The sequence below is a fragment of the Mus caroli genome, unplaced genomic scaffold, assembly GCF_978045245.1.
Source record: "Mus caroli unplaced genomic scaffold, Mus_caroli_1 scaffold_15, whole genome shotgun sequence".
Classification (NCBI taxonomy): domain Eukaryota; kingdom Metazoa; phylum Chordata; class Mammalia; order Rodentia; family Muridae; genus Mus; species Mus caroli.
Genome location: NW_028227270.1, coordinates 64265618 through 64287178, shown reverse-complemented (window position 1 = coordinate 64287178; position 21561 = coordinate 64265618). Strand labels below are relative to the sequence as shown.

Here is a 21561-nt window from a genome sequence, read left to right as displayed (position 1 = left end):
GATATCTGGCCCAGAGTCCAAGACCTTGATCTCTGCATAAGACTCTTATCATCAGTGTGGCTTTGGGTACCTGCTCTGTGAGATGAAACTGATAGCCCAACCACACTCGGGAGAACTGAAGCTTCCAACATGAATTTCCTACACACCCCTAGGGCCAGCAGATGTCTGACCTAACTGCCGAGGTACAGGGTCTATCCGGGAGCTTCCTGGGTGTAAGCTGCCTGTACCTGTGTCCCTAGGACACAGTAACGCAAGACACGGCCAGTCGTCGTAACAGTTTAACATTTTACTAAATCAATTCACACAAATTTCAGATTGCAAATATAACAAGGACAACAGATCCCGTTGTCTTTTTAACATTTTTCATTTTCAAATCTATCGTTAAGACAAAAAAGTAAACAAAAGTTAGGAGGTCTGTTGCAAATTTTATGATTTCTCTTCCGAGAGGGGGGGAAAAACCGTTATAGTAAAAAGAATGCCACTGGGTGTACGGTAAAGCAGCACAGCGCACATTACAAACGGGGCTTCCTGCTGCCGCCACGCAGGGGAGGGGCCGCTGCTCTGCTGCTCCGTGTTAATCAGGACTTCGTTAAGAGTGAAACTATAAAATCCTCTAGGTTGACTAAGTCAGACACGGTCTGGAAAGCAGTGCTTAACAAGGACAATGCCGGCTATCAGTGCTAACAGAAAACATTGTAGAAGGCCAAAAAAAAAACAAAAACAAAAACAAAAAAAACCAAACAAACAAAAAAATCAAACCGGAAACCAAAACCTTATTTTCCCTAGGTGAGCAGGACTGAGGAGGACAGGAGTCCCAGGCGAGGGGATTTTTTTTTCTCTCTCTCTCTCTCTTTTTTTTTTTTCCTTTCTTTCCAGTTGGAGGTGGGGGATACCACATGTGCTGGCTCTAGGGATCACTGGCCTAGTTGGCGTCCAGCTTGGCCATTTCCTGCACATAGATACCTATGCTCTCACTGTCAAAAAGCATGAAGTACACAGTTTTGATGGAGGAGGACATCGTGGACACGAAGTAGCTGGAGATGGCCTTCAGAATGAGCTGGGCTGCTGTCTGCTTCGGGAACCCGTTCCTGTAGGAGAGAACACAGTGCTCAGCGCTCGGGGCGTCTATGGTGAGAGCCCACCTCGGGCCTCCCCTGCGGGGTCCTCACACTGGGCTCACATGGGCATGAAGAAAGTCGGCGCAGGGTAAGGTGTATTAGAGAACTGCCGTGTGCTGTTGGCACGTGGGAACTGAACTCTACAATGTGACCTCCCTTATCTCAGGTGTTCTCCTCGCCTCCTTGTCTCGAGGCAGACTGGCTCTGACACAAGGGGAAGGAGCAGACAGCCAGCAAGGTTCCTGTTATCCTGCAGTATAAAGTTGTCTGCTCATGCCCGGGCGATGCTCAGAACTCGGTGCTGCAGCTGCAGCTGCACTGCTTGGTGGGCTTCCCCCAACAGGTCACTGCTGACTGCTTTGATATCTACGAGTCCGTTTGCATTTGCTCATGCATGCTCTCTCTCCCCCTCCATTAGGCTTCTAGAGTTCGTTTCTGCTGGATGTTGTCAGTGTAACACAACCTGGTCTCTCTGCCGCTTGCTGTGCTCATATCTGCTTACTGCATGCCTAACAAACTCAACTCATTCAAAACCAAAAGTATGGACACTGTAGATCATCCAGACGGAACCAAGGTGGGGGACAGGCAGTACCCAGGCATCTGTGAACATGGGTCCAGAGACCTGTCTCCAAACTGCATCAGCTGGTGTCACAGCAAAGGGCAGGGCAGGCGCTGTGGTGCAGAGCAGAGTTCTGGGGCACGTATGGATAACCTTGACTTCGGGTTATCACTGAAGTCTCCAAGTCAGTATCCCGCCACTGATGTGTGACAATCAATGTCACAAGGGGCCCAGAATGTGAACTCACAACCTGGGTGGAAGCTCAGCATGGATGGGTCCGTGTGTGCCCGAGCCAGCTCCTGGTTCAATGCTGCACGCGCACTAATGGGAAGGAAGCTATGCTCGGAGCACCTTTCAGAGGTATGCCTCTGCTCACTCACTGCAGTCTGCGGTCCTTCGCCTGCCTGCCATTCTGGCTGGTCTTCTATGGGATGACAATGTGGTCACAGCACCCCCGGCTTTCTGCACTGTGCCCGTGACACGGACCCACCCGGGGAGCCACATTCTCCACAGCTGCTGATGCTCAAGGCATCACATGGCCACAGAAAAAAAAACTCTTGTGACCCTGCTTTCACCTGGGAGACCCGGGACCAGGGCAGAACTACATGCCTCAGGACCACTGAGCATTCTTAGAGGGCCACCGTGGGGGTGTGATACAGGCTCAGGACCCCTCTACACACAGCTCTGCTTGGAGTTCCAGTCTGGTTGACTTTCCAGAATGAGACTGGTGTCCTAGCTAAGCTGGAGGACAGCGGGGACATGATGACAGAAGTCAGGGAACCGCGGGGCACTGGGCAGCTGGCACAGTAGGCTGGGTGGGAACTGCTGGAGGAGATATGCTCAATCTGTTGCTCAGAGTGCATTCCAGTGGTGCAGCCCACAGCCAACTGTGTGTATCCTGCTGGAGTCCGCTCTCAGGCCCGGGGAACAGAGAGAGTAGCTGGGGAAGGAAGACCTCAGTCTTCAGGCATAACCTGGATAGATAGATGGGCTCTGAGAAGTGCGAGGAGCTGTTCTCCGCAAGGGGAGGTGTGGCCCTTCGTCCACCGGTGCCAGGCTCAGCTGCTGAAAGCCCGCCCGCCTCACTTCACACCTGTTCTGGTGAGCCAAGCTGAGGAAGGCCTCCGGCAATTCCCGGTAGCCAAAGGGTCACAGCTGTGTGCTCCTGTGTGATCAGCCAGCTGATGTGCTTGGCCTCCCTGCCTGGCACACACCAAATGTGTGATGTGATGATCATGTTGCCCTGGACTATTTCCCTAAGACTCCTAAGAGCATCAAGTGAGCAGGTCACTTGTAGCCGGTTCAGCTGTGGCCCTGGAAAGGGGTATGTGACTGGTGCTGAGGGAGGGCTCCTGTGATCTAACTCTGAACCTGAGGTTGGTGCTGACATCATACATAGCCTGTCTTGCACTCCAGACCTGGAACTTCTGCCCCTCGGGCCTTCAGCCATTCTCGCTGGGAACCATGTTCTACGTGTAGGCAGCGGGGCAGGACTCATTTAATCTAGACTCTCAGAGTACACAGAGTGGGAAAGGGAGGGTGAGAAGTTTGTACTGGTAGTGCCCACCTCAGCACATCCTTCTGCTACTGTGGCCCGCTGCTGGGTGAGTGGGAGCCATGCTCTAAAGTAGCAGGCCCTGGGGAGAAGCAGAAAGCAAGATGGGCTGCCCTAGTTAGGCGTACAGTGACAAAGTAGATGCGTGGGATGCTGACACTCCACAGCTGTCCCTGCGCTCCAAGGGTGAGGGCAGTTGTAGCCACACTGTGCCTTGGCTACCCCATCATGTAACCCATGGGTGACCTGAGTACATGCCCTTCCCCCGGGGACAGAGAGACAGGGCAGCCGAAAGCCCCAGGCTTCTGTGTCAAGTCAGACGTGGGACAGGATGATGTGTATCAGGCAGCAGAGTGCAGCTCAAGCCCACTAGAGATAATCTCGGACTCCCAGAACCATTCTAAAGGTGGTAGACTACACCCTCCAGACCCCCAGACAGCTAGGACAGAGTGATTGTCGGCATTGTAAGCAACGCTGGTCTCAGCTTGCCAGAGAGCTGCCACCCAGTGTGTATGGCGGCCAGCCGTGCTGGAGGGCTGCAGACCTGGATGCTGGCACAGACAGCACAGGCTTCTGAGTACAGGCACTGCCTTGGTTCCCATGTGAACACCACTCCTGTCTTGTCAGGTCTCTGCAGTTTTCTCTAACTTGGGTGGACATCAAAGACTCAGGGCTTGGGGCTTCTGCTCTGGAGTTTAGATTTGGATTCCAGCTGCCCTTGTGCAGGATGTACTGGTTTCCTCCCGAAAGTATTGCTGTAATGAGGGGGTGATGCCACTGCAGCGACCTATGCTCCCCTCCCGGACCCCCCAGATCTCACCTGTGCTCCCCTCCCAGACTCCCCTCCTTTCACCTGTGCTTCCCTCCCGGACCCCCTCTTCTCACCTGTGCTCCCCTCCCAGACTCCCCTCCTCTCACCTGTGCTCCCCTCCCGGACCCCCTCTTCTCACCTGTGCTCCCCTCCCGGACCCCCCAGATCTCACCTGTGCTCCCCTCCCAGACTCCCCTCCTTTCACCTGTGCTCCCCTCCCGGACCCCCTCTTCTCACCTGTGCTCCCCTCCCAGACTCCCCTCCTCTCACCTGTGCTCCCCTCCCAGACTCCCCTCCTCTCACCTGTGCTCCCCTCCCAGACTCCCCTCCTCTCACTGGTGCCTTTTGTTCACAGCACCTCAAGTCCATTGCTTAGCGCTGTCCCCTGTTCTACCAGCCTTGGGCCATACCTGGCATACACTAAAGTCATGTGAGCTTCCCTTGGGTCAGTCCTGCTGCATCTGGAACACCCTTTCTCCACATGTGGCCCCACTTTCCTAGGTGAGTGCAAAGAGATCTCAGGGGTTCCCTATGGAGGTCTTGCTAAGACTCATCACCTCTGGGAGGGGAAGGGCCACTGCGAGGAACAGGCCAGCTGGAGACCCAGACATGGAGAAGTCTGGGCAGCGGTGTTGGAGGGAGAAGAGGGGAGCTTTGGGTAATGTGGGGACATGGCTCTCACCTCCTGTATCATCACTTCTGCTAGGATTAGATCTCTGTGCCATGCAGGTAACCCCAGGCCTCCACCATCTTCCCACATTCTCTGTGGCACTAGAATGGCTGCTTGACTCTCTGAAGCTGCCCCATACGAAGGCTACTTCTGGTAGAGAAGCCTAGAGCTCTGAGCTCAAGGAGGAATGTTCTGAGGATGGTGGTGGCTGTTTACCACAGCTAGAGGTCAGAATAATCAGGGACCAGTCTCTCCCTCCCAGCCCTCCAAACATCTGCAGGACCAGAGGCCTTCAGGGTGGGCTCTGGTCTCTCCTTTTCTTTTAAAGCTGCACTGGAGTCCAGGCGGCTGCTGTGCTGTCCTTGGTAGTAGCTCAGACAACACTGAGCTATAACACTTCCCAGGGAAGTCTGAGTGCAGTGGGCACGTGGGCAGGGATGCTAGGCACGGAGAACACACATGCAGCATGCGGCAGGCCCAGCCTGCCCCACAGGACAAGCTTCAGAGCCTGGGGCCCTGGAAGCAAGCTCTCGTCCTCTTAGCCAAGGATGAGCTGTGTGGCCTCGGTGCCAGCCTTAACCCTCTAAACGTGGCTCTTTGACCTCTGAAGTTAACAGTCATCTAGTCACCCAGTACTGAGGAGTAATCAATTTTCCAAAGGCAAGGAAAAGAGAAGCAGGAGATGGGAATGAAAACTTTGCCATGCTTTGGAGGGATAGTCACCAGCCATGTGAGATCCCCAGTGGAGCAGTCACTCGAAACTTCCCCAGATGGGAGATTTGAAATGGAACTCAGTTGAGAGCAGATTTAGGGTGTTGAGCAAGGAGAAGGTAACAGGACAACAAAGCGGAGGGCAGGTATAGAGTGTTAAACAGCGAGTAAAGGAAAAGGCGCACTCCTCCGTACTGGGTGACAGTGGAGCTGAGATGTCTAGTGGCGCCCGGAGCTCTGTGAATGTCCATACACGGTGGGTGTTAGAGTCTGTGCTCTAAGTCTGAGGTGGGTTTATTCTAAGCCCCACACTAGTGTGTCACCTCATGCTGTCCCAAGGGGGTCCCTCGAGTCTAGCAGCACAAGGCGTGTATTAGCATTGCGACCAAGGCCAGGATCACATGGAAGGGTCTCCTTGCCTCTAGTCAGAGCCTGGGGCGGCAGGAGCAGGCCAGCGCTGCCCCCGCCTTCCCCGGGGGCCACCAGCAGCCCCCTCTGGGGGAAGTGCTCCCAGCTCCACCCCATGTTTGCATTCCACCCCAACTTCTGTGCCAGAGACACAGATGCCACAGACAAGCTGCTTCGTTCCCCTCAGCCCCTGTGATTTACTGGCGGGCCTGATCTAATCCCATTCTTTCCCTATGAGAGCAAGCGAGCGAGCGAGTGAGCGAGCAAGGGAGGGCAGCTGTCTGCAGGGCTGTGGGGACGAGGTCTGCCTGACAGATGTGGCCAGGGGAGTCGCACATGTGCTGCTGCCTTTGGCATTCCGCCCTTTAAAAGCTTCCCACTCATTATTTTTAAAAACTTTTACTCCGTGAAAAATGTAAATAAGTTTGTAATAACAGATGTTCTTTTATGAGAATGACTTTTATGCTTCAATTAAGAATTTCCCAATAGCCATATGAAAGAGCGTGAAATTATTACTTCCAATAAAGGTCCTACAGCCCTGCTCTGCAGAAGCATCTTTCATCAGGGCAGATCAAAGTGCATCCGAAGCATCAATTAACCGAGCCTCAGAACCATCTGTGAAGAAGGGCAGACTCCACGGCCTGCCTCGCTTATTAGGGAAGGCCCAGAACAGAGAGACTGATTCATTTACCAGAGGTCACACAGCATGGCAACACAGTGCCAAAGGCCTGACCTTCTATGGGAGGTAGGAGCAGTAAGTATGGCTGCTTAAGCTCTGATCCAGAAGCACTGTTAAAGAATGGTCTTGAATCTACTTTGGGAGGGGCCCTGGCACCTATACGACATCCAGTTCTGTGACAAGTTCTGTGGCACGAGCAGACACTTGTTTTTGCAGTACTTGCACAGCAGAAGGAAAGGGCACTGGGAGGGTTCAACTGTGTTTATGAGTGAGCAAGTTGCAGGTGTGAGCAAGCTACAGGCACAGATGCAAGCTGCAGGCACAGGTGGGAGTTGTAGGCACAGGTGTGAGCAAGTTGTAGGCACAGGTGTGAGCTGTAGGCACAGGTGTGCGCAAGCTGCAGGCACAGGTGTGAGCAGGCACAGGTGTGAGCAGGCACAGGTGTGCCCAAGCTGCAGGCACAGGTGTGAGCAGGCACAGGTGTGAACTGTAGGCACAGGTGTGAGCAGGCACAGGTGTGAACTGTAGGCACAGGTGTGAGCAGGCACAGCTGTGAGCAAGCTGCAGGCACAGGTGTGAGCAGGCACAGGTGTGAGCAAGCTGCAGGCACAGGTGTGAGCTTTCCTGTCTGCTCAGTAATCCTTCAAGCTCATCTTGGGCTAATTTTGGTCTTTCATCCAGAGATACAAGGAAGACTACGTATTTGAACAACACGGGAGTGAGGGACCTCTGGCAAAGGAGCCCCTGGTGTTCAACACTGTAGGCTGGGGAGAGAGTGAGAATCTTCCACAGCTGCTGGCCTGGGAGGGATGGGCTCCCTCTGTCATCACAGTCAGGAACAGCAAAAGGCTCCAGAGAAACAGGGTCAGTCAGCAACAGCCAGAGAGACCTGACCACAGTGGGGCCTGAAGGTGTGAGATCTTAGTGCAGCCCAAGAGGGAGCATGGGCTCTGTCCTTCACAGTTCTCATGAGAACAGGAGGGAGTGTTGAGCAAGAGCTGCTTTTAGCCCACAGGGCAGAGACTGCCTGATAGGACAGCATAATATAGGACAGCTACTCGATGCCCTTACCCTATTCTGCCTTGGATAAAGGAGGGACAGAAGCCTCAAACTGGGATGATGGGCTTCTCAAGGAATGGTCTATGGCTAGGTCTAACCTGGATCCACACTCAGTGGCAGGACTATACTGTCCTGATTCTCTGTCTGATTTGAAGGGTGGATCTCCTAAGTACATCTAGGGTACATGACAGGCAGGAAGGAGCTGGAGCTGGGGCAGGGCCGGCCCTAAGTGCTCATTCATTCAGCCCTACCTTGTATGTTCACCTACAGCCATGGGATGGGAGATAAAGCATTCTAGGGAAGAAAAGCAAAAGGGATTGAGGGCTATTGTCGTTTGAGCAAAACCGGCCCCCACAGGCACATAGTGTCACATAGAGAGTGACACTATTGGGAGGCTTGTCCTCATTGGAGGAAGTGTCACATTGGGAGGGCTTTCAGATTTCAGAAGTTCAAGCCAGGCCCAGTGACTCACTCTGTTCTTGCTGCCTGCCAGTCCAGTACAGCTCCCAGCTACCTCTCAGCACCATGTCCACCTTCGTGCCACCACCCTTCCCATGATGCTGATAATGGACTAAACCTTCGAACTGTAAGCCAGCTCTAGTTAAATGCCTTCCTTAAGGCATGGAGTTTCTTTGCAACAATAGAAACCCTAGCTAAGACAGAGTTGATACATGGACTGGGGCACTTCTGTGGTTGGCCTGACCACATGGATTCTTGTTGGCAGAATGGGAGCTCTAGATGAGAGAAGCAGCTGAATGCTTTAAGAGGGGCTTAACAGGCCATCTAGTAAGAATATGGAAGAACTGTGGGGGCCTGGCTCGAGAAGTTTCAGAGGAGAACAATTTAGCATGTGGCTTAGAGACTGTTCTTGTGATATTTTGGTGAAGAGTGAGGCTGGTTTCTGCCCTTGTCCAAAAAAAATCTGCCTAGGGCTAAATTGAAGAGTTGTAGATTGACAGTTTTGCAACTCTGTAATGAAAAGGAGCAAGCTGAGCAAGGGGAGATACAAAATGTCCACTTTGAGGAGAAAGGGGCACCAGGAAGTGTAAACAGATTAAAGACAAGCCTGATGCTAAGTGGAATAGAGGGAGTGGTGACCTCAGAGCAAGGCCCTGCCCAGCTAAGCTGCCAACTTGTGAAAAGGAATGAAAGAAAAGCTTAGGGCGGGGCATGGTGGCACACACCTTTAATCCCAGCACTCTGATGGCAGAGGATGGCGGATCTCTGAGTTCGAGGCCAGCCTGGTCTACAGAGTGAGTTCTAAGACAGCCAAGCTTAGATATTAAAGGAGACCATCAAAAAATCAGAAAGCTGGTGGAAATACACTTGAACAAGGGAGCATGGTCCAGCCTCAGCAGCAGCAGTACTTGGCAGCTCTGACCACATGGTTCTGGCTTTAGAATCAAGGACACAAGAAAGGGATTGTGGACTCTCCAGGGCTAAGGAAAGCCACTGAGGCCAGGCCTGGGGCCGGGGTGTCCCTGCATGGAGGCCTAGAGAAGCCATTGTGATGCTGTGAAGGTGAAGCCTGGGTTGCCTTGGAAAACCCAAAATGTTGGAGATGCCAGAGCTGTGGGACACCTGCTGAGGATAGCTGCTAACGGTGTGGAGAGAGAAGTGTGCTGCAGTCAACAAAGCCAACACCGCAGAGAGGAGTTTAAGATCTGAAAAACACTTTGGCATCACACATGGAGAGGCGGAGTCTGGAGTTTGCCCTGCTGGGTTTTGATCTTGCTTTAAGTTTAGTATTTCTTCACTGTGCTCCTGTTTGGAATTGTAATACATATCCTGTGCCGTATATGAATTATATGATCTACCTTTTGAGCTTTTACAAGGGATTGCAGTTAAGACAGTGCATGAATCTTAGGAGAGATTTTGTACTTTTAAACAGGGTTCACACTGAGAGACGGTGGAAACTTTTGAAGTTGGATTGAAGAGTATTTCTGTATTATGATCTGGCTACAAGCCTATGGGAGTCAAGAAGTAAACTATGGTAGTCTGAATAAAGATGGCTGTTACAGGCTCACAGGGAGTGTCAGTATGAGGAGGTGTGACCTTGCTGGAGTGGGTGTGGCTGTACTGGAGAAAAATGTGTCACTGGGGGGGTGGGGGGGGCTCTGAGGTCTCAGATGCTCAAGCCAGGCCCAGTGTCACTCTCTCTTCCTGCCTATTCAGATGTAGAACTCTGAGCCACCTCTCCAGTACCATGTCTGCCTGCGTGCCACCATGCTTCCTGCCATGATGAGAATGGACTGAACCTCTGAACTCTAAGCCAGCCCCAGCTAAATGTTTTTTTCTTTATAAGAGTTGCCTTGATCATGGGGTCTCTTCACAGCAATAGAAACCCTGGCTTAGACAAAGGCCTTGCGCAAAGATTTGTAGGGCACCCTAAGGTTCGTTTACTATCCCCGAATTCCCACTCCGGTTTGAACCCACCTGAGTCTTAGTGACCCTTCAAGACCCTCTGTCTGTCTGTCTGTAGACCCCTGTGGTGACACTTGCTATCACAAAGGTTTAGACATTTCTGACTTTTCATCAGCCCTCCATATTCTTTTAATGATTTTTTAAAAAAAAAATGTACATGTATATATGTTTGTTTATAGGTGCCTGCAGAGGACAAGAGCATATTACTCTGGAGCCTGAGTTACAGACAGCTGCAAGGCACACAAGGTGGACGCTGAGCCGACTCTGCAGTCCTAGCACACCACTGTTTACCTTTGCACTCTGCTAAGAGGCAGCCTCAGCATCAAGTGACAGCTCTCCATCTGGGGCCTCGACTGCAGAAACACACCCATGGCTGACACAGCCGCTGCACCCCTGTGCCCATACCTGCCGCTGCCAATAGATGGGAAGGCGATGGATTTCAGCTTTCTGTCATCAGCTAGAGCCAAGCAGTTTTTCACCGTCTTTTCTAGAAGTTCTTCACATTTGTCTGCACCCCAGACGGGACTATTACAGTGGATCACAAACTTGGCAGGCAGGCCATGGCCTGCACTAATAGCAGCTGGAAGGGACAAGAAGAAACACATGTCACAAGAGGCCAAACCCACACCTACTCTCCTGCTCTAGAGTGACCCCCTAGATGGGAGACTGCAGCTGCCCTCCTGCAGGAACTGGAAACTGCTCTTCAAGCACCTGCCCACTGAGACAGTAGCATCCAGTTCACTGCTAACCAGGAGCTGTGGGCGGACGTCGGGGAGCCCCTCTGCCCCAGAAGCAGGGTGTGCTCCTGAGAGTGGCTCTTACACACCAGCTCCACTGAATGCTGGTCAGTACCTGGGATGGACCTCTGATGCCCTACACACTGGTCACAGCAGTCTGGCGGTGTGACCCGATCCTGCCCATGGTGACCAAACAAGATGGCCTCTCTAGGGGGCAACTCTCCCCTTTCTTGCAGGACCAGCCAGTTCCAGCCACACATCTCCAGGACTGTCTGCTGATTGAATGGACATGCCAATCTTGGTTTTCCCTTTCTAACTAAGAATGGTGGTCATGGCACATAAGAAATGGGTGTTTATGTTTCCCATTAAAAGGACAGCTGCCTGAAGGAAGCAGGCTGGCAGGCAGGTGGCTCAGCCTCACCCTCGATTGTTCCCGGCTCTCTGATCTGTCACACTCTGCTTCTGTAAATCCTTTGGATTTGAGATTGGGACACCAGGCAGACAGGAGCTACTAAATAAGATGTGAAGGTGGTTTTCGTGAGCCTTTAGCTCTGCTGACAATGTATGGGCTGCGCTCTGCGTGCTCATGCTCACAGGTCTTCTACCGTGCCGACAGTGGCCCTGCTACACACCCTTGGTCCTCAGCTCCTCCCGCGTGCGCCACACCAGTGAGCGCGCACCCTTCCCGCCTTACCTCCAGCTACCTCCAAGGGCCCGTTCTTTTTCCGGAGTTCCAGAACAGCTTCTACAAACTCCTTGCCGCCCTTCTTCTCCAGTGTGTTTCCTAGGCAAGGGTAGGGCAGGGTCAGAGTGCCGCCCTGCCTGCAGCACCCAGACACTCAACATGTCACGTGATTACATACTTTACGTGGCCTGAGCAGCTACAGTTTCACAAGACTGCAAAACAGGATCTATGCCTTGGCTGGTCAGGGAGGGGACCCCTAAGAAGGATTTACCCTCGGCCAGTGGCCACGAGGCACTACTGTTCTTTCTGGCTCCTTTGGCTGCCCCCACTCTGGGTGTCTGTTAATTCGGGTGGGGATGCCAGAGATATGAAGGGGGCATCTGACCTTGGCAGGTGTGCCTGGCCTGCATGTTAGCATGGGCACCAAAACCAGGTGGCATTTGCTTCCAATGAGCCGGCTGAGGTTTTATCTCGGGGAGAAGCCCCACATGAGGAGGTCCATGAGCGAGCAGTATGTGCTCCACCTACCAAGCACTCCTGGAAGGAGGCCCAGGAGCAAGTGTCCTGTTGGCCACCTCTGGGCCGGCCCTCCACGCTTAGTTCCTATTTTGCAGCTTTGGTGTCATATGTGAATTAAATAAAAGAAAAAAAGAAAAATGGATTCAGACAGTATTCTCTTAATTACATTCATGATTCAGAATTGTTTTAGGGAAAGGAGAGGAACATCGGAAGCAGAGTTTAAAGATGAACTGGGTTTGCACAAAGCTTGCGAGAGGGTGGCTGGCTGTGTAGGACTTGATTGCTAAAAGGCCTCTCTGAAACCAGGAGACCTGCTATGAAAGCAGAGCTAAGCAGCACCTCTGAGGGCTCTGGGCTCCATAGCTCACGTGGGCCATGGGCAGCAGTCTACTCGTGGCAACAGCAGGATGTCACATTCAGCCAGAACAGGATTCTAGTATTCTTTAAGCTCTGGTTCCTCAATTCTGTGAATTTTTAAAAATCCTTTTCCTCAGAAAGGATGAAATAATCCCCTTACAATTGATTCACCATTTGTCTTGGAAAGTCTAAGTGTGCCTGGGTTGGTCAAGGACTATTGGAATGTACCAGCCCGGGTCAGACCTGTCTTAGCAAAACCTGTCTTGTGTGCATGCATGTTCCTAAGAGGTGAACTGACCCCGAGAAGTGTCTGGGAGCAAAAGGCAATCCTCTGGGCACTGTCACAGATAAGACAGGGCCACCACCATCACTGCGGGAAGCCCGCAGTGCATGGATGAGTATGGCAAGCAGTCCTCTGCCCAGGAGCTAAGTGCGGCCTGGGCCTTGGGTTCCTCTGTCCTCGGCTGCTCTGCATGCTCTTGCACTTTTACGTCCGTGACAGCAGCAGGAGCTTTCTATGCCAGGTGTCCCCAAGTCACTTCCGGAGGCTCTCACCTGCTGCTACCAAATGTCTGTACAAACATCAGCACCGAGTAGCAGCTGGATGTGCCGTGTGTCTTGGGGATGCTCTGGGCCTCAAGGGCCTCACTCACCCCTCAGACATGGCTATGGCCCAGATGTGAGACCCCGATAGAGGTTCACTTGCAATATCCATGCAGCCGAGGAAAAGGAGTGTGGGGTCCAAAACAACCAGTTCGTGAGTCAGCCTGCCTTTAACCCATCTGAGGAAGGCACAGATAGTCCGTCGGCTACTGCCTAAGGCTCAGATTCTCTGTCAAATCTATTCTTAGGTGAGAACTGGGCAGTCTGAAAAAGTCAGTTCTTGGCTTACAGAGGTGAGATATAAAGCATTTCCCAAGAAGAATACGCTGCTTTATAATTGAAGGTGTTTTAGCTTAGGAAGAGTGTTTACTTCAAACTTTTGTACTTATAACTAAATACTGCTTTAATTAGAAGTGAGATTGCAAGCTAAGAATGCACTTAATGCATTTCTCAACCTTACAAACTAAACCCTAGGTCGCAGGCAATCAACCCAGTCAGGACTTGACTCCTACACACACATATGTATGCACATGTTCATGTAGACACACGTGTACTTTTTAACAAGAAACAGGCCCATTTTCAACCGTGTTGTCAACACTCTTAATATAAGGAAGGCTCTTGCATTTTAGGCTCAACCTCAGGGTTAATCGTAAAGCAATCTGCTGATTCGCCCCCAAGCGTAACCATGTGTTACTCCCATGAGAACGAGAACATTATTTCATGCTCAGAAAGCAGGCATAAGTATCAGTGTTCAAAACAGCCTAAGCAAAGCTTTAGGCTTGGACAAATGTCAGGCTCAGCCTGTGGTCTATTTCACTGTTAGAAAGAACTGTTGATGGGCAGAAGTTAATCACTGGGCTAGGCATTCCTGCACTCGGATCCCTTCTTCCAGCAGTCAGGACTCAGGAATTCACACGGAAAATGCAAAGTGCAGCCGGTTCTCCCTAGCCTCCTCTTTCCCCTTCTCCCACATCAGAGTGGGAGCTGGAGGCGACCGAGGCCATTCATGAATCTGGATGATTACTGTTTTGGGATTGTAGCAGGTTTCTAAGGCCAGTACTAGTTTGGACTGGATCTCTAGGCAGAGAAAGCAGAGGTGGGCTTTGGAAGACTGGATTCCCGCTTGGTGCAGTCTTTCCTCCTACTGAGGTTTCTAGCCGTGACACGGATGTGGGGGATCCCATTCTGCAGCCCACACTGCTTATGAGCCACAGAAGAGAGCAATCTCTGTGTGCATCAGGATAAGGTGTCAGCACTGTCATTACCCAGTCTGGAGAGGACTGGGCTCTCTGTGGGGGCCACAGCTTGCTCACGCCGCAGCTGGCTGTAACCCTGTCTCAAAACTTCTATCTCTTCCCACATGGCCACTCTGCTAAACAGGAGCCTTTCACCCCACCAGCAGCTCCCAGGGCCTGACTGAGATATGTACGTTGCCCAGGGAGCTTCACAGATCCCCCTCCATCCACTGCCCTGGATGAAGGCTGAGCCTACCGTCTTAGGAGGGGGTTTAATTGCCTGCAGCCTGGTTTCATTACTGCCCACTTCCATCATGTCTGAAACCCAAAGGGTTCAGGAGTCATCAGCCCACATCACAGTGTCCGAGGCAACTGTGACAGCAGGCTCTGTCAGTGACACTGTGCCACACTGGGCATTAGGCCTAAGCAATCTGTACCCAGAGCACAGGACTCCTCACCTCATCCTGGGAGATACAGGATTGGGAGCTGGCTAGGAATGTTATTGTTCTCTCTGGAACACTGCTCAGGCTCAGCACAGCTATATCAAGCCACAGTGAGGCCAACAGCAGCATGGCCCGGGATTAGACACCAAGGTACACTGCCCATTCTTCACACAAGCCTCATTACCAAGTAGAGAAACTGAGGCATGGAGAAATTACATGTTTGGCCAGGCCCAATAACCAGTAGATAGTGAGGCTAAGATTCAGGTCCCTTCTAGCCAGGGAATGTCTCCTTGTGACATAACCCCTCAGGGTAGTGCCAAAGTACCAAACCCACACAGCAGATCTGCGGCTCCAGGACTCAGCATCCTGCCTGTGCATACCTCAGTGGCATGGAGCAGCTGAGCACATTGGATTCACAGTGGGCACCAGCTGCCAGGAGAGACCCAAGTGCTTCCTGCATCTAGGACAGTGTTCCTCAAGTTCTGTTTATAAAATAAACACCTTCAATCTGACTGAAACCTCACACGTGGGGACACATTTAGAAAGGGTACCCCTTAACGTGTGTCTATGGACACGCCCCTGACATTAGGAAAGCTGGGTGGGCACAGAGCCTGTAACTGACACCTCGGGGGACCCAGTCTGCAACAAAGCCGCACCTCACCTCATGAGGCAGAGAAAGAAATGTGTGGCTGCTGAGCCAGTTTCCAAACCAGAAGTGCCCAAGGGGGCCGCTGCGGGAAGCACAGGGCTGACGGCCAGCTGTACCTCTCCAGTTCACAACCCAGGGATGAAGGTCCCGGGAAGGTCAGGACGGCTGGAAGCGTGACATGAATGCAGCCTGCGTAGCTGTCAGAGGATCAAGCTGTCTGCGCGGCCGGCTGAGCATGCACACACACACTCGGCAGCACCCAGCTCGCATTACCTACTTCACCACCGGTGTAGAAGTCAGTGTTTGTCGGGTGAACGACAGCATCACTGTCGATCGAGGCAATGTCAGCCTGAACAACTTGCAACTATAACAGGTAAACAGATGTACATCAACTGTGTTGGACCAAGACCCACGCACAGGCACATTTACTAAGGCCCCAGTGGCAGGGCTGGCCTACCTGGTCGATTCCAACATATGAGCCCAGGGGGCAATCAGTCCACGCAGTGTGCGCACGTGTGGGTGGGGGTGAGGACGGGAGGAGGAATATCAAATGTGACATGTTTAAATTAAACATTGGAAGGACAAGTCCAAAAAAAAAAAAAAAGAAAGAAAGAAAAGAAAAAGAGAAACACACATATGAGATCATTTCCGAAGATTAAAAGAAATAAAACAACGAATGCCCCCGCTTCACCCTGCAGAAGCCTGAACAACACTGGCACCCCACGCATGGGGAGGCTACAGAAACATGGCATCTGCTTTGAAAAGAACGTGGACTGTCAGGCCAACCACAACAATGAGTTTCTCCATTCGTCTGCAGCAGCCAACGTGGAGGCTTTGGTTTCTATTGCTTTTGTTTCCCTTCAAATGACAGCCGAGGAACCAGCATAGGGCGTCGTATCAGTTCTGTGAGTGGGTGGAAGGGTTTCTCCATGCTTTTCTCTTTTCTACACTTTGGACAGAGCTGCTGCCATTTATAGCCTCTGCCCTTTTGCTTTACGGACGGCCTCTGGTTAAAGCAGGCGGGAAACAAATCCCAACCGGGTACCTCTGAGCTCCAGTCTGTTTCTGGCATGCTGCTGTGGCCTGTCTGTGTGGGTGGGAGTGGGCTCCTGGAGGAGAGCCCAGTTGCAGTTAGGACAAGAGCAGCTGCAGTCCAGGGCAGAAGGCATGCAGAATATACCGTGGTCTGGGTTTAAGACCCCCAAAGGCATACGGCAAGTCTGTGTGCTCTGGCAAGGTTGTGTCCCACAGGGGCACTTATGCCTTCAACATGAGCGCAGAGGTGGGCCGCCTGAGGGACAGCCTGTGCTCAATGTCTGCCCTTCTGACTGACAGCCTCCAGCCACATGGTGTGCGCAGCTGGTGGTGGTCAGTCACACAGCACGTGGTTAGGGAAGGCTGATGGACAGGAGCCGGTCCATGATCAATGATGTCCAGCTCTATGCTCTGAAACCCAGCTCGCCTCCCTCCATACACGTGGAGTGCCGTTCTAACCAAAGGGTAAATGGAGAAACTGTTGTTTTGTTGTTACCTGACTTTTTCAGCTTAAAAAGAAATAAAGGAAAAGGAAAAAAAAAAAAAACCACACATACACATTTTAAAATCCCCCCCAAGAAACCAGCAGTCAGTCTGATCATTATGGAAGAGAATTTAGATGGTGACGTGTCTGCAATGCAGGGGAAGGAGCCAATCACAATTGAGGAGATGTAAGAGACCGTCTCCATTTGGAGTGGTCTAGAGTGAGTCAATGCTCAGGGTCTACAATCAAATGTCAACCGAGGACTGGAGCTCTGCCTTGACCACGCTTGAGTCTAGGCAGACAGAGAGCCTAAATTCTGGGTTCCACAAGTTCTCATCTGACAGCTGGTGGTGCCAAACCCCATCCCAATTACCTAGGTCATCTTTAAGGTCAATGTCAGCATTGGTAGGATTGATTATGGCCTCCACCTCAAAGCCGGCTAAATTACTGATTTCACTGTGAATAAGGTTCAGCTGAAAAGAGAAGCATGAGGTGGGAAATAACAGGAGAGCCGGCAAGGTGCAGAGGGCGGGCATGGGCTGGGCGGGGCGGGGGCAAGGGCGAGGTGGCGGGCACTCGCGGTCACTCACGGTGCACAGGGCACGGAGGAGAGAAGGAAGAGAGAAACAGGGAGCCACTGGCTAGTGTGGGTCTACTTCAAACAGAAGACTCCCGTGCTACGGGGCACTGAGGGGAAGCAAGCTAGGCGGGCGTTCGGAACCCGCAGATGCTGCTTAGGGTGAAAGGGCACAAGCCACCCTGGCCTGGATAGAAAGCTGGTGGTTCTCCTTTAGAGGAACTTCATAGTGACAGGACCCAGAAGCAAGATGCTCAGGGGTGAGGGAGGCCCTAGGGCAATAGAGGAGAAATGCTAGCTGGCTGTGTGGACACCTGCAAGGTGCCATTGTTCTGCGAGTGTGTAGCTCTTGGGGACTATTCTCACTGGTGCAGCTGCTGGCTGACCCTCCCTGTTCCCATCTTGGTCAGGAGTAACAAAGAGTGAGAACTGCCTGTTCCTGGAACACTTGACTTTATATGCCCGCTACTCGCATGATGCTGGAGTTCTGGTAATCCCCGGGAAGACACCCAAGCAGGAAGACTCCCTCACTAACCTGTAGTGAGGCTGATGGCTGGCTTGCAAATACCTTGAGTTGTGTCTGCCCAATCAACTGGGTCTTTCTGAAGGGTCATGGGCCTTTCTCCACCTGTTGCTCTGATGCCCTGGCAAGCCTTGGTCACTAATGAGGAGCAGCGGGTGCTGGCTTCTGCTATCCTGGCCCTGCCCCACTCCCTCCTTTTCTTTTGGTTCAGGTGTGGCTAGACTTGCACCTTCACAATCTCTGTCTGGTCAAGTTGCTCCCTCTTCAGTGACATCAATAGTGCATTAAGCAGCCCACAGACCTAGGCCTGAGCCTGCAGGGGGCAGCACGGCTGAGTCCTTGTCCTGGCATGGGGTAGGGTGGTGGGACACAGGACAACTCCTGGCAACTAAGCCCCAAGGGGCTGAACGTCTGGAGCCATTTTGGGATAAAGAAAAAACTGGTAAATTACATGCAAGGGAAATGCACCCCCAAACCTCTGGTCCTGAAAAGCTGCTAGATTTTCAGAGTCTAAAGGTGCTTTAGACTAAGAGTCCTGCCTTGGGAGAAAGCAATGGTAGAAATGAATGTGGTCATTTGACCAAGGAAAGATTCAAAGACAGAAGAAAGGCCAGAGTTTTGCGCATGGGCTTCCTCCTCTTAGCACCCAGTGGTGATTGGGGGTCTCTCTTTACAAGCCTAACAGATTTCTTCATCTAGCTGCCTGCCCATCAGGGGCTCCTGATCCAAGAGGCAGGTGCACTGGAGAGCACAGGTCCTGGCTGTGCCTTCCTGCTGGGAGGAGGGCGAGGGCGGGGTGGGCTCCCAAGGAAATGCTGTTCGTAGAAAATATTCCATGCCCTCGACCAGAAAAGCAAACAAGAAACTCACCCTCTGTGAAAAGGCAAGGGGTTGGTGAGGGAGAGAGGGAGGCAGAGGAGGAAGTGGAGAAGAGAGCCTCTGGTGGTGCAGCATGGCCGAGCACTCATCTAAGTGTCTACAGGATGAGATGCTGAAAAGTCATGCAGGGTCAACCCTTCAAACTCTTTCTCACTGTACGGGCACGTCTGGGAAATGTATTCTCCGGGTGATTCCACCAGCCAGGAGGCATCCTCCGACCCTCCGTGGCCTGCGACACCTCGGTCCAGGGAAGTGGGCTCTCAGGGGAAACTGGAGTGCCCTGCCTTTGCTGGACAGAGGCAGGAAGCAGCTGCAGACAGAGCTTGGCTACTTGGAGAAATCCTAGTCCTTCCTGGCCTTCCTGTCGTTCCTTCTGGCCACCAGTGGCGAGCATTCTTAGATGCAAGGACCACGGCATCTCAGGAGGCCTGCTGCTTAGCACTGGTACTAGTTCAGCCAATGGAGGGCTGTCAGTCTCTCTCACCCCCATGTAAGCATGAGGCTAATATTGGATTGTCCATCATGCTTGTACATCAATGTTGAGAACATGGCACTGGGTTGGCTATAAGTCTATGCTGCTCTTATAGAATATACACAAGTATGAAAAGATTGAGAATACTCTGGTCTACAGAGTGTGTGACAACGACTAGTGGGGAGAGGACTGGGCCAGTCTTTGTAAAGAAGAATGGATAACTAACTTGGCTAGGGGAGGCTGAACCAATGGCAAAGGTCAGTAGTGAGGTAGAAAAAGACCATGGGCAAGAGAAGAAAACCCCTGACTACAGGGCACACAGGCTACGTGGGCACAGCCTTCGAAAGGACCAATCTAGTAATCCACAAGTGAACCGCGAGGTTCTGGGCCAAAACAGAAGTCGGTTGGTGTCGGTCACCTCTCAGCCAAAGAGCATTCAACCACACACAGCGTATGGCAGAGGAGAGGGACATGAATCACAAATCAGACAGCCAGAAATTGTGAAAATTCCCAATAGTCTGATTTTCTGGGAAGGAGAAAGATCTTTAGTGGTTTCAGTGTTTGAGTAAAGTGATTACATCTTTGTCATCTTGTGGGAAGATTAAAAACTTCAGTTTTATACCACAGCATGGGAACTTTAGTGCAGCTCTGAGTCCAGTTGGCTGCTGCAGGAACACACCACTGGGGCATTGCCAATAAGAGAGTGAGAGTGTGTCCCTTTGGTGACAGTTGGAAGAAAGGGACTTATCCCAGAAAACTGCAAGGTCCTTCCCCTGCCAGCAACCTATCACCCTGATCTCACCCCTGTGGTGGCCTGTCTCTTGACACCTGCTATCTACTCAGGCCACCTAGGGTGGTCACATCCTATTTATCAATGAACATCAAACACCATTAGATGCAACTCTTGAGCTGCAGGGAACATCTTCTCTCTCTTAGAGTGGGACTAAAGGAGATAGATGCCAGGTTCAGTAACTGGGTCTTGGCCAAGCTAGCATTCCAGCAGCATGAAGCCGGTCCAGCCTTACTGGGGTGGGGGAGGGAGAGAGTGTCTGGAACGATGGCAAGAGGAAAGTGACCTGGTTCTATCTACTACCTTGACCTGACACCGCTGGCTAAAGGAAATAGTACAATCCCTTTTAAAATCGGGCTAGAAATTAAATTTTAAGACGTGTGAGTGAGTAATGAAGATTTTCTTAACTGTCAAACTCTGGTGCCATTCATGACAACGAAGAGGGATGCCTGGGCTGGTCTCACTTTCCTGTGTTACCCACATCAAGTGGATTCTTTTCCTGGCCTCAAAGTCCACTTCCCTGCTAAAGGGAATGGGGAAGGGAGTTGCCTTCAACAGAGCTCTTCCTAGACACCTCATGAGGTCCATCTTTCCCAGGAGCCATAGCAGGCCACTCCTGTCTTCACATCTGTGCTGGGCTGTACCTATGCCACATGTTCCTAGTGTAAATTTTCCCAGAGCCTTTGGCCAACATATGGTAAGCTTCTGGCCAAACAGTGCCTTAGAAAGACAAGGCTAACCAGAAGCTGCCTGAGGCCAGGATGGCGCCACATAGGATGACTGCATTCCCTGTGCTGGTTCAGAAGCTGGGCAGCGATTCGCATGGAGGGATAGGGTTGATAGTTCCCTCTCTTTTGCCAACTTCTCACCCTCAGAAGTGGCATGGGTCAAAGGGAAGCCCTGCTGCCATGATCCTGATCATTTGGGAGGTTTGGAGACTCGATTCTGCCCTCCCTAACCTGCTTTCCCAACTGCTTCAAATATTCTACCGAGGGCCAAACCTTCACTGCTGACAGAGCTGTGGATGCACACACTGCCAGTGGTTTGCTGTTGTTGCTGTGGGGGTTTCTGTTTGCTTGTTTTTAATAAACCATGAGATTTTAAAAGGGCCTAGGAAAAGCCACACATCTCAGTGCAACCACAAGGCGAAAAACAATGTGTGTGAACATGGAAATCACAGAGTAATGAGGGGGTTGCCCCTGAGACTTCAGTCTGAAATGCATCATTAACAATAACAATTAGAGCCCAGGCTCCTAAGCCCAGGGCTGGCCCTCCTGCAAGTAGCTTAGCAACCAGCTCTGGCCCCAGCATCACATTTCTCTGCCAGCTTGCTTGCTGTATTTAGGGATTGCTTTCACTGTCAGCCGGGAAAGGAGGTGCACAAAGTAGGGTGCCACAGCTGTCCCTTCTAAAGTACACTTTCAGAGATGTTCTCTAAAACTCAAGCCAAAATTACTGTCCGAGCCAGGTTTCCAGTATGCCTGTGTGACACTTGTGATTGTTTTATGACTTCTGCCCCCCCAGCACTGTACACTAAACTTGTCTCCTGACCATCAAAGTCAATAGGGGGCCTGCAAGG

The 21561-nt window shown here is 51.8% G+C and overlaps 1 protein-coding gene across 5 annotated transcripts in view; it reads right to left on the bottom strand.

Annotated features, from left to right (window-relative positions):
• Positions 1–271: 271 nt before the first annotated feature.
• Positions 272–21561, bottom strand: part of Macroh2a1 (macroH2A.1 histone) — a 63027-nt gene continuing 41737 nt past the window's right edge. For 3 of the 5 annotated variants that reach the window (XM_021180005.3, XM_021180007.3, XM_021180006.3), the window contains exons 6-9: positions 17115–17214; positions 11426–11515; positions 10400–10574; positions 272–1088 (exon numbers count right to left, since the gene is read on the bottom strand). In XM_021180005.3, coding sequence (XP_021035664.1) covers positions 923–1088; positions 10400–10574; positions 11426–11515; positions 17115–17214 — 531 coding nt within the window. In that variant the 3' untranslated portion in view covers positions 272–922. Of the gene's footprint in view, positions 1089–10399; positions 10575–11425; positions 11516–15495; positions 15587–17114; positions 17215–21561 lie in introns of all 5 variants that reach the window. The other 2 variants (XM_021180008.3, XM_021180009.3) reach the window with 1 other exon arrangement.